The 13,215-nt window shown below is 38.2% G+C and overlaps 1 protein-coding gene across 1 annotated transcript; it reads left to right on the top strand.

Annotated features, from left to right (window-relative positions):
- The first annotated feature begins 4,488 nt into the window (after positions 1-4,488).
- Positions 4,489-12,874, top strand: LOC122289637 (glyoxylate/hydroxypyruvate reductase HPR3-like). The gene is made up of 2 exons (XM_043096809.1): positions 4,489-5,250; positions 12,065-12,874. Exons 1-2 carry the CDS (start codon positions 4,765-4,767, stop codon positions 12,587-12,589), a joined length of 1,011 nt encoding a protein of 336 aa, XP_042952743.1. The 5' UTR covers positions 4,489-4,764; the 3' UTR covers positions 12,590-12,874.
- The last annotated feature ends 341 nt before the right edge of the window (positions 12,875-13,215 follow it).

The raw sequence follows: 13,215 nt of genomic DNA, 5'->3' as shown, positions 1-13,215 counted from the left end.
GTTAATTTACATTACTAATTTACTATAAGTTAGTAAGTTACTATAAGTTAATATAGTTATTAGTTACACTATAAGTTACTAATTACTATACCTTATATAGTTAATTTACATTACTAATTTACTATAAGTTACTATAAGTTAATATAGTTATTATATAAGTTACCATACCTTATATAGTTAATTTACATTACTAATTTACTATAAGTTACTATATAAGTTACTATACCTTATATAGTTAATTTACATTACTAATTTACTATAAGTTACTATATAAGTTACTATAGCTTATTTTATATTTTACATTACTAGTTTACTATAAGTCAATATATAATATATAGTTATATATATACTATATATATTAAGGGCTTGTATAGTATATAGTTACTATACTATGTATAGTAATTAACTATACTTATATAATATATATAGTTATACTTATATAATATAATATATATATAGTTATATATTAACTTACTAATTAACTATACTTATATAATATATATAGTTATACTTATATAATATAATATATATAGTTATATATTAGCTTAGTAATTAACTATACTTATATAATATATTGGAGGAGTACTTATATACTATAATATATATAGTTATATATTAACTTACTAATTAACTATATTTATATAATATATTGGAGGAGTACTTATATAATATAATATATATAGTTATATATTAACTTACTAATTAACTATATTTATATAATATATATAGTTATACTTATATACTATAATATATATAGTTATATATTAACTTACTAATTAACTATACTTATATAATATATATAGTTATACTTATATACTATAATATATATAGTTATTCATTAACTTACTAATTAACTATACTTATATAATATATATAGTTATACTTATATAATATAATATATATAGTTATATATTAACTTAGTAATTAACTATACTTATATAATATATTGGAGGAGTACTTATATACTATAATATATATAGTTATATATTAACTTACTAATTAACTATATTTATATAAGATATTGGAGGAGTACTTATATAATATAATATATATAGTTATATATTAACTTACTAATTAACTATATTTATATAATATATATAGTTATACTTATATACTATAATATATATAGTTATATATTAACTTACTAATTAACTATACTTATATAATATATATAGTTATACTTATATACTATAATATATATAGTTATATATTAGCTTACTAATTAACTATATTTATATAATATATAATAGTATACTATTAGTTAATATATATTAAATTAATATCACAATATAATTACATAATTATTAAATATATTCCCTTGGATATAACAACAATAAAAAAAATTTGTCAAATTTCTAATATATAACTCTCTAAGTTAGTAATAATTAATAAAGTAATAATTAACTAGTGATTTTTTTAGTGAGTTAATTAAATAATACACATTAAATTGTTACTTAATTTTATTTTTACTAACTTAAAATATATTTTTACTCACTTATTATTTATTAATTTATTTTTATTGTTTAGAAGTAGAATTTAGAAGTAGAAAGTCTTAAACGGCGCCGTTATTGGAAACTGGGTTGCGTGAAACGGCGCCGTTTCACGCAACCCTTTATTTTTTTTCAGATTTCTGTCACTGAAACGGCGCCGTTTGGGGTGAAAATAGCCCCAAACGGCGCCGTTTCAGTGTTTGCTATTAGGTCTTTTTGCCCCCCCCCCTTTCTCTTCTTCCCCCCCGATCCCTTCGAATCCCCCTGCGCCGAATGCGAATGCAGCGAATTCTTCTCTGCCTCTCTCACCTCTCATCTCAGATTCTCTCTCCCCCCCGATTCCCTCCCCTCCCCGATTCTCTGCCTCTCTCACCTCTCACCTCTCATCCCGATCTCTCTCACCTCTCATCTCAAAACCTTATTATTAGGTTTCCCGGCCCCCCCCCTCTTCCCCCCCTCTTCTCTCCCCTCCCCCTGCGCCGAATCACTCTCTCTCACTCTTTGATTTCTCTTTTCTGTTATGGATTTGGTTTTGGTTTTGATTTGTATTTTCGTTTTTTGGTTTTGATTCCCTCCCCTCCCCCTGCGCCGATTGCCGAATCCGTCGTTTGGGTTTGTTTTTTGAGGATTTCTCACCGACTCCGTCCCGACTCCGCTCCGACAAGTCGGAGCCGGAGCCGGAGCCAGAGCCGGAGCGGAGTCTAACACCTTCGGAGGCGGAGTCGGAGGCCAGATTCGGCCTCCGATAAAATCGGAGTCGGAGTCGGATGGCTCCAATACCGACTCCGATTCGTCGGTGCTCAGCCCTACTCGAAAGTCGAAACTGTTTATTTGAATAATCTCTATGGCAGCATTTGGTTGGTGAAATTATCTCATATGATTTAAGTTAATATATGAATAGTGATATTTTGTGATTCTCATTGAAATGTATTTAAATGTATAAAATGAGTTAAAATATGTGTTTGAATGTATAAAATAGTTTGAAATATATAATTTTTTATAAAAAGTTTAAAAAATAATAAATTTTATTAAATAATTAATTTAAAATGAATTGAGACGTGACACTAGAAATAGCCTAGGTCTATTCCCAGGTACGATGTTTCGTGTTTGCATTAAGATTTGTCTGAAATTTGCTGAAATTATTGAGAAGTTCTTTAGATGATTATTTTCAAAGTTTTGTGAAAACTAATTAGATATCTACCGATTGAACAGTTTGAAATATGTTTATAGTCTATTAAAAAAAAAAAAATCTAGTTAAGAGTTATGGACAATTTCTACGTATTCTTTTTTAAAAAAAAATGTGAGTCACCTAATCATAAAAGATTTGAGTTTTAATATGAATATCAAGATTTATTTATTAACTTTTAAAAAGGATGCACGAAACTTCCGGGACCTAAAATTGTTGTCTTTTACAAGTGTTGAAGCCACTGGCAATGGAATAGCCAATGGGCATTTGCAAGTGACTGCACATTATCTATGAGCAACAGACATGATTGGCATTGGATATCCCATTGGACCCAGGTTCATCGGTGCACCAGGAACGATGACTCCAGGTACAGGGGCTCTAATACCATATGCCATATGTGAGATTCACAGTAGTGTTTTTTTTTTTTTTTTTAAATAGCAATGAATAGTTAGAGGACTTAAAATGGATTTTGTAAAATATAAATTTATGTAAAAAATAAAGGAAGATGGCTAAAATTTTTTTCCGTTAGATCATGTAGAGGTTACAATTCATTTCTTTAAACATTTTATTATTATTTATCTCTCATTTCATCTTCTTTCTTTTTTATCTTTATTTCATTTTAACCATTTTATCACTTTTGCACAGGCCCCATATTCTTATTTTTCACCTACTCTCTAACACTCTGTTTATAGCCCCTTAAACTTTTATGTATTCAAAATTTTTGATATTGTTAATAATAAAAGCATGTATTTTTTGAAAATATTTTTAAGAATTATCGATAGTGGATATTCTTTTAATATACTTTGTCAATATTTTCATTATATAATTTTTTTTTATTTTTTTATTTTATCTTTTGAATTCATTTATATTTTGATTTAGCGTATAAATCTGGATTAATTTAAAATAGAACATAATTATATGATATTATATATAAGGAGATATTGTAAATATAAAAAAATATGAAGATATCATTGACAGTTAGAGAAAATATTTAAAATGAATAAAAAAGATTAAAAAGTATAATATTTAAATGATATGAAAAAAATAGATAAACTGATATATGATATATTGTAAAAGTTAATATGTAAAATAAAAAAAATAGATTTTGGTAGTGTATTTTAAAAGATAGGATACATAAACCATTAAGAGTGCTATTAGTCTTTAGATATAGAGACCATCGTAAATGTAATGTAGCTCAAAGTCTGTGATTTTAGACTTCATTTGGTTATATAGTTCAAATAAAATGATATTTTTGAATAGTAATAAGATTTTTGAGTTAAGATAAGATGAAACAATTTATAAATTTGTGTATATTTAGATAGTAGAATGAGATAAGATAGTTTTGATTTTTTGGGAGAGGATAAAAGGTAGGTCTCACCAACTATTAAAAATTATTTAATAGTTATTGAGTAATAGTTATGAATACATTAATAAAAAAGTAATATTTATGAATAATTTAAAAAAATAACATAAATAAATTTAAATTCTAAAATATATTTTGAAATTATTGACCAAAATTATTCTATAATCTAAAAAAATAAAATTTATCTTTTAAAATATATTATTCTAAGTATGACTTATTAACTTTTTTATATATAGAAAATTCGAAATTTTTTATTATTATTATTATAAATTAGAATAATTTTGATTATTACAATGGATAAGTATACGTATTAAAAAAAAAGAAGAAGATAAGTATACGTATTAAAAGCGGTGGGGGTGGCGTTGGTTTCGCCTGGGAAGCGGTGGGGTTGGGCGGAGGGGAAGGGCATGAATTGATAATGTTATAAATAAAAAATAAAAAATAAAAAAAGGAGGACGAGGGGCTCAGTGAAGGCCGTGTTTTCACTATCATCACTGTTATGTGTCAGATACAATAGAACTCTGTTCTGTACAGGTCAGATGAGATTGTATCTCATGGCTAACCAAACCGGTGTTTACCGAATCTAATACTGTGATTCTAAGTGGAAAACATTCAAATTCGGAAGAGAATCTGAATTTAACGAGAACGATGCCAGTGATCTAAAAACGATAAGAAGGGAACTGTTTTTGTTCGCCTCTACTGTGTCGCACTGCTCCCTGGTTCCAATGTCTGCTCGTGAAAACGTCAACATCCCAAGTGGGAACGAAGAAGAAGCAGACCACCGGCCTCTCGTGCTGGTACACCGCCTCCCCAGGTTCGTTCTCCCGTTCGACATGCGGACAACCTTCCGCCTTCTCGACCCAATCTCCTCCGCTGCCGATGAGCCGCCTCAGGACTTCCTCTCCCGCCACGCCCCGTCCATCCGCGCCCTTATCACCGTGGGCCCCGCCCCAGTCAACGCTGACCTTCTCGACCTACTTCCTTCCGTTCGTCTCGTGGTGGGATCCAGCGCCGGCGTCGACCACATCGACCTTAATGAGTGCCGCCGCCGCGGCATTGCCGTCACAAACGCCGGCTCCGCATTCTCCGAGGACGTAGCAGACTACGCTGTCGCACTGTTGCTTGATGTCTTTCGTCGAATCTCGGCCGCTGATCGGTTTGTTCGGTCTGGGTCGTGGCCTCGAAAGCCAGAGTACCCGCTTGGCTTTAAGGTATATAACTTTATTCTGTGTAGTTTTTTTTTTTTTTTCCTCTTCTGATTGATGACTACAAAACCGAAAACCGAAAAATGAAAATCTCAAGTTTAGCATGAAGGACTTTTATTGATAGAGTAGAAATTGAAGGATGCTCTCAAACTTGTCAAAACGCATTGCGTAAGTATATCCTGTATCAGGTTGAACGCTTTGTGAGTCAATTCGATATGGGAAAAATAGGAAACGCAAAGTTGTTATGATGTTGGTTGACCTGGTTCGTTGACCCTCCGTGGAAATTTTGTAGAAACCACAACCGTGATAAGAATTTTTTTTTTTTTTAATAAATAAACAATTTTATTGATCAAAGAAAGCCTGAAATACAACCCTACTGCCCCACTTAGGTAGGCACACTAGAGGCAAGAAAGTCTTGAAGGGCCATGCCATTAAAATCCACAACAATGGCCTATCTACAAAGATTTCTAAAAAATAAGAGTTTAAGCTCCTCCAGCGATCTTTCTTGGTCTTCAAAAGTCCGATCATTTCGCTCCCGCCACAAACACCATATAATGCAAATAGGGATCATCTTCTACAGAGCTTTGATCTGTTGTCTACCTCTTATACTTGGCCAACTAGCCAACGCTATTTTCACGGTTTTAGGCATCACCCAGGCCATCCCCAAACGGGTAAAGACCTCATTCCATAGCACTCTTGCTAAGTCACAGTGCAATAGAAGATGATCTACCGACTCTCCCCCACCTTTACACATGCAACACCAATATGCAATGATGATCCTTCTTTTCCTTAGATTGTCGGTGGTGAGGATTTTCATAACATCCTTCCACCCTGCCAAACGCCGCTCTATTTTCTCAATCACAGTATCCCATAGCGAGGGAGCCCCTCGAGGCACTCCCCAGTGGGAGTCTCAAGTAAGTCATAGGGAAAGAAGTTGTCTTACAGCCCAAAATTCTTGCCAACTGGCGAATATTAGAAACTGTCCCAATGGGCACCAATTCAGATTTTTCCAGATTTACCTTCAAACCGGAGACAACCTCAAAGCAAAAGAGTAAGGCCTTTAGAACTTGCACCTGACTTTGGTCCGCTTCGCACATGATCAATGTATCATCTGCAAACAATAAGTGAGAAATATTAAGAATACCTCTATCCGGGGTTCCGATCGGGAAACCTTCTATAGAACCATTCACAACTAGTGCCGATAGCATCCTGCTGAGAGCCTCCATGACTAAGACGAACAACAATGGTGCAACGGGTCCCCTTGTCTCAATCCACGTGAGCTCTGGAAGAAGCCCACTAAGGCCCCATTTATCAGCACCGAAAATTTTGCCGAGGATATGCACCACCGGATCCAGGCCCTCCACCGCTCCCCAAAGCCACACCTCCTAAGTAAATGAAGGAGGAAATCCCAATTGACATGGTCATATGCCTTTTCCATGTCAAGTTTGCATATGATTCCTGTTTTCTTAGCTTTCAGTTGACTATCAAGGCATTTATTAGCAATTAAGACCGCATCTAGGATTTGTCTTCCCTTAACAAATGCATTTTGAGGTTGCGTCACAATCTGCCCCAGCACCTCGCTCAATCTATTCGCAAGTACCTTGGAGATTATCTTGTACACCCCATTCACTAGACTAATAGGACGAAAATCCTTGATCTCTGTCGCCCCTACCTTCTTAGGAATCAAAGCAAGGAATGTATTATTAAGACTTTTTTCAAACTTTCCAGCCCTGAAAAACTCCTGGAAGACCTTCATTAGATCATCCTTAATAACTTCCCAACAGTCTTAAAAAAATCCCATTGAGAAGCCATCTGGTCCTGCTGCCTTGTCCCTAGCCATTTTCCTCACGACTTCATGTACCTCTCGCTCATCGAAATCCCTTTCCAAACGAGACACGTCGCTCAAATCAATGGTGTCAAAATCCAACCCATTTAGTGGAGGCCGCCATCCCACCTGTTCCTCTAATAAGTTCTCATAGAATTCCTAAACATGATTATGGATAACTTGCTCATCTCTACACTCCACACCATCCACTTTTAGCGTCTCAATATTATTATTTCTCCTGTGCGAGTTGGCAATTCTGTGGAAGAAACTCGTGCTGCGATCCCCTTCCCTCAACCACAACGCCCTGGATTTTTGACGCCAGGACATCTCTTCTAGTAAGATCAACCTCTCAACTTCTGCCACCAGCTCAACCTTCCTCTCTAGCTGTTCTTGAGTGAGTTGTTGTAACTCTTGTAGTCGCTCGATCTCTTGAATTTCTAGTAACTTTATTTTCTTGTTTTCCCCTACGTTGCCAAAAGACTCCAAGTTCCAAGATTTGAGATCTCTTTTGAGAGCTTTCAATTTTGCCACAAAAATAAAGTTGGGAGTACCTTGGAACTGGTAAAAAGACCACCACTGTTTAACCCTTTCCACAAAACCTTCTGACTTTAGCCACATATTCTCAAATTTAAACGGCCGCCGACCCTTGTGAATTCCTCAACAATCAAGCAAAATAGGCCAGTGATCCGACCCAATGCGGGGCATGCGCTTCTACCAGACCTCTGGGAAATGACTTTCCCACTTCGGTGAAATTAGGAACCGGTCTAATCGAGACCATGTCTGATTATTAGACCAAGTAGCGGAGCCCCCTGCTAGCGGCAAATCCACCAAGTTCAATTCAAATATGCACTCTGAGAACGCCTCCATTGCTGGCCGTACTCTTCTAATTCCTGAGGTTTCACTAGGGAATCTCACAACGTTGAAATCTCCCCCTATACACCAAGGGAGGTCCCACCAACTATGAATCCTAGCAAGCTCGTCCCATAACAAACTTCTGTCCGTGTCTAAGTTGGGACCATAAACACCTGCAAAAGCCCACAAAAAGTTTTCGGCAACGCTCTTAAACGAGCTTGCCACCGTGTAATTGCCTATAAAATCCTCGACCCTTTCCACCACGTCTATTCCACATCACCACAATCCCTCCCGACGCCCCATTAGAGGCCAAGAAAGCCCAATCTACGTGTACCCCACTCCATAAACTACCCACAATTCCCCTATCCATAAATTTCAACTTGGTTTCTAACAGACATACGATGTCCGCCTTCCATTCCGAATCATGTTTCTAATCCGCAGACACTTGTCAACAACGTTAAGCTCACGGACATTCCATGACACTATTTTTGGCTTCATTGGGAAAATGCTTGCCCCTTCCCCTTCACTCTTACCCTACTAGCGCTACCCTCCGTGTTCATTGACCACGTCAATCTCTTGAGTTCCCGGTGTTTATTCGATTCTCCCTTATTTTTTTGTTTGTGCCCCGCTTCGATTGCTGTAAATAAGGCTAAGAATTGCTCCTCATATCCATCGCATTCGATCCCTACCAATTTCTGGATTTCTTTTACCTTTTGGAAAACCCAATCAGAAACATTGGGTTGAGGTGGAAAACAGAAATTCAAAGGAGTGGGCTCCTCCATTCTGCTCAGTTGAGTTTCGTGGCCCTCCCCTTCCAATGAGATGTCTTCCAAGCCCACCTTACCACCCACTTCAAATGCAACCAGATCCATCTCAGCCGAATGCCTCAGGTCACCCAACCCTTCCACCTCCCCTTCCTCCACCTCAGTGTTACGAAAAGGTTGAACAGAGAGATCCAAACCACCTTCCTCCTCTTCTTCTGTCGAAATCGGCGTCGTCTAACCTCCACACTGCGTGGAAAGACCATCCAAAGTTACCGGTGTGAAGAAACTCAGATTCGGGCCTGGGTACTGTACACCCATGGCCGCCGGCATGTCGCCGGAGTTACCCACTCTCTCTGTCGGCATCATCTGACCTCCACACTGCGTGGAAAGGCCATCCAAAGTTACCGGTGTGAAGAAACTCAGATTCCGCCGGCACGTCGCCGGAGTTGCCCACTCTCTCTGTCGGCGTCGTCTGTGGGTTCACCGGTACCCAGTCTGTCGCCGGGGAGCAAGGCACAATCTCGGGAGATACCAAGACGTCGTCGCTGAGTATCGGGTCCAAACATTGGTTTGCTGGGTGCGTGGACGGGCTAGGTACAAAGCTTAAGGGTGGACTGGACTGGGATGGCTCAGGCCCAGGCCCAGTACTCACGAGTCCCCCTGAAGAATCGATAGAGGCTGGCTTGGGCCAAGCCTTGCCCATAGCCTTATTTGGATGAGGTTGGTGTCCAACTTGCAGCCCAACAAAAGCCTGAAGCCTAGCTTCCACTACCCCTTCCCTTATATCTTCCTCCACACTCCCCCCTTTATCCTTCCTGAGCCTGATGAAAATTCTCAGCTCCTTCATCACCTTCTGCATTTTCCTTATTTGGCCCTGCAACTCCAACAGATGCCTGCTGCTCACCCACATCTCTTGCCCGACCATTGGCCTGCCATTTCCTGGACCCCGTACAGGTTGAGGGGCTCGAAGCACCACCTCGTCAGCGTTGTTTACGCCTGGCCTGATCACACCATGGCTTGGTCTCACCGCCGTGAGAGCCTCCATGTACGAACGGTTGGAAGGATTTCCTTCCCCTGCCCTTCCATTCATCTGAGCCCCTGAAAATTTTCGAGCCAGTTCCCCTAACTGGGTCATATCCACCGCGAGCTCCTTGAGGTGTCTCTAGCCCCAACCACCTACACCTTCAGGGAAACAGAGTACACACTTTCTTCCTACCTGCCCATACTCTGCAATCGACAGGAATCTCCCTCGGTTGTAAGCACAACGTTGGGCTACAAAGCTTCTGTATCCCTCCCTTACCACCGAATATACTTTCTTTCTCCCCCCTCTCAAACATTCCTCCAGAGTTCTCACAAACCACAACACCTCATATTTGTCCTTCCAGCCCTGTTCAGTGATGCGTATATTAACTCCCTCTTTCGTAAGCATGATTCTTTTAGACTCTACTATTATCTCTCTAGACAAAGCCATTCGTTCCACCGTAGTAGCTACGACGTCGTCGACGTTAGACTGTTAACGATCACCGGAGTTCTACATGTGTACGGAGAGCTTTTTGCATCCCATACCCAACAGTTTATCCAATTAAAAAAAAGAATGCCAGAACCTTAGTAACCGACAAAAGTAAGAGATAGTGAGTTGACCTTAATTTCCCAGTACTCTGTGGTTTTTGACATTATGGTTAGACGGGAAAGATTGGACAGTAAACGCAAGCGAATATGACTCCTTGCTAAAAATTTGCTAAATCTGGTCGTTTTCTTTTTCATTGACACCGGGTATCTGAGAACAAAGTTTTGACTAATCCCAGGGTGCATATGCACAAGGAGTTTCTCGCTTACACCTTGGGTAATTCAAGGGGAAGTTCTCCCTTCCAATGGTCTCTAAAATTTGTTTGCATCCAAGAGGATTTGAACCTTAGATCTGGAGGTAGCATACCACCAAGACCAATGCCTTTACCACTTGAACATTAACCTAGAAAGTGTTGTAATCGGGGAAATGGACATCCTAGAGTTGAGACCATGCAGAACCTATGAACAGATAGGATAAGAGGCAAAACAGGTCTCAATCTTGGTCGTTTCAGGAGGATATATAGTATTGAATGGGTGACTCTGCATTGCTTAGTGTAGGAGGATCGGTGTTTTGAATGGCTACAAATCTAGGTATTAATTGGCTAAATACTGATATATTACAACTATAAAATGAATTATAATACAAAATGTAAAATGAATCATTATAGTGACTTTTTTTTACTTGAATTTCAAATTTTTCACAATCACCCTTCATTTCAAACAGGATTGTGAAAAGAGTTGTTAAAAATATTATGCGTGTATCATTACCCAATTGGATTGAAACCTGAAAGCATCCGTATGTGGTTCTTATGTGTGTAACTTAGGATAAAAGAAGATTATACTTAAATCCCCCAAATTATAAACCTTTTACAATGTAACTTCGAAGCTATCAATTTTTGGTGCTTGACACCCGCAACTCAAAACTTTATGGGTTAAATACACTTTTCACCCCTAAATTACCTGGTGTTTTATATTTTGCAATGCAGACTATCAAGATTGACATATTACACCCATCAAATATTGCCAACTGTCAAATAGCAGCCTCCATTAAGATCTGACCATCAAGATTGTGCCATGTTGACCCCGCCCCCCCCCCCCCCCCCTCTCCCCAAAAACAATGTTTTGGCTGTCAAATTTAGACGAAGAGTGCTAGTTGTCAGGTACACTGTATCAGTTTTGGCAGTTTGAGATGAAAAATGTGGAACGTCTAGTAGCTTAATCCTGAGGGATAACTCAGTTGGTCAGGCCTTGAGTTTGCTCCCCAATGGTCACCAATTCGAGCCCTCAGGGCCACTGAAGGTTTACCTGGCCGTTGACTTCAGGGTCTCGTGGGATTAGTCGAGGTGCGCGCAAGTTAGCCCGGGCACCCACGGATATATAAAAAGAAAAACATCTGGTAGCTTAGGGGTGAAATTTTATTCAAACCAACCTTTAGAATTTGGAAAAGAGCTACCCCATAGATGATTCAGAGGTATCAATGTGCCCAAATCGCTAATTTTCTCTTTGATATTATCTAATTGCATTTTGATCTAAGCTTGTAGTTAAGTGTTTTCTCTTATATACTTAATATGTACTTGGATTACACCTATTTACTTGATCTAATAAAACTTCTTTGTTACTTATAAATAAATAAATAAACAGAAAAGAGAGCACTATAAAATTTAATGTGCTTAATGGTATGTTCCATTGCTCTATTTCTATATAATTCCTTTGTTGCTTCTTAGGAATTATTTAGGAGATTTCAGGATTCCCTGTTCACTTCTATCCGCATCATCTGATTGTCACTTGTTATATTGACTGGCTATGATTGCAGTTAGGGGGGAAAAGAGTCGGTATTGTGGGGCTAGGAAGTATCGGATCTGAAGTTGCAAAAAGGCTAGTGGCATTCGGCTGCAGGATCGCCTACAACTCAAGGAACAAAAAGCCATCTGCACCTTATACTTACCATGCCAATGTCTGTGACCTCGCTGTTAATAGTGATGTTATTGTTGTCTGTTGTGCACTGACAAAAGAAACACACCATATAATCAACAAAGATGTTATGACGGGTTTGGGAAAGGGTGGGGTTATAATTAATGTTGGACGAGGTGCTCTTATTGATGAGAAGGAACTGGTACAATATTTGACCCGAGGGGAGATTGGTGGTGCAGGTCTTGATTTGTTTGAGAAAGAGCCTGATGTTCCTAAAGAGCTATTTACACTAGATAATGTGGTCTTGTCTCCACATCGTGCCGGCCTGACCACAGAATCATTTGAAGCAGTGCGCGAGGTGATCACAGCCAACTTGAATGCTTTCTTTTCAAATAAACCTTTGCTCTCGCCTGTGCAGTATGAATGAAGTAGCATTCACAGATGGATGGATTGACGGAAGGCTCCCAACAATCAAAGAAGGTCAATTTCAATAACGTTTTGAACATTGATCTGTCCTTAAAACCTTAAGAGGCAAAAATTTGTGCCAAACTCTTTCTGCAGTTCCTGTATATAACATTATTATGCAAGTTTGGGTTGGCTCTTCGAAAAAATATGTTGCACAATAAGATGAAACTAGTCCCTATCTGGACTGATGTATGGGCAAAATCTGTTAATTTCCAATTCTATTCTATTATAATTTACATTTTGTTTATGACCTGCTTGTGATGTTGTTTGAACATGGTCTTCTTTAATTATTAATTTTTATAAATCACATATACGTGAAAGAGTGGAAGAGGATTTTTGTTCGAGGTTGTCCCTTTCAAGGAGCCCGGATGTAATCCGCGAGGAAGGCCCCCATAGAAGACAACCTTTACAGCATATTTCTCTGCAACCTATCGTCCAACCCAGTCCGTCCAATCAAAAACGAAAGAAAGGTTTGTAGGACCCACCCAACCCCGTGAACCATCACGTGTCCACTACAGAGGACATCCTATAGATTTCCCCCACAAATGAAGTGATGACGTGGCAGATATTGTCCCTTCCAAGCCAGAA

Source organism: Carya illinoinensis, chromosome 12, assembly GCF_018687715.1.
Source record: "Carya illinoinensis cultivar Pawnee chromosome 12, C.illinoinensisPawnee_v1, whole genome shotgun sequence".
Lineage (NCBI taxonomy): Eukaryota > Viridiplantae > Streptophyta > Magnoliopsida > Fagales > Juglandaceae > Carya > Carya illinoinensis.
This window is presented reverse-complemented; position numbering and strand designations above follow the sequence as displayed.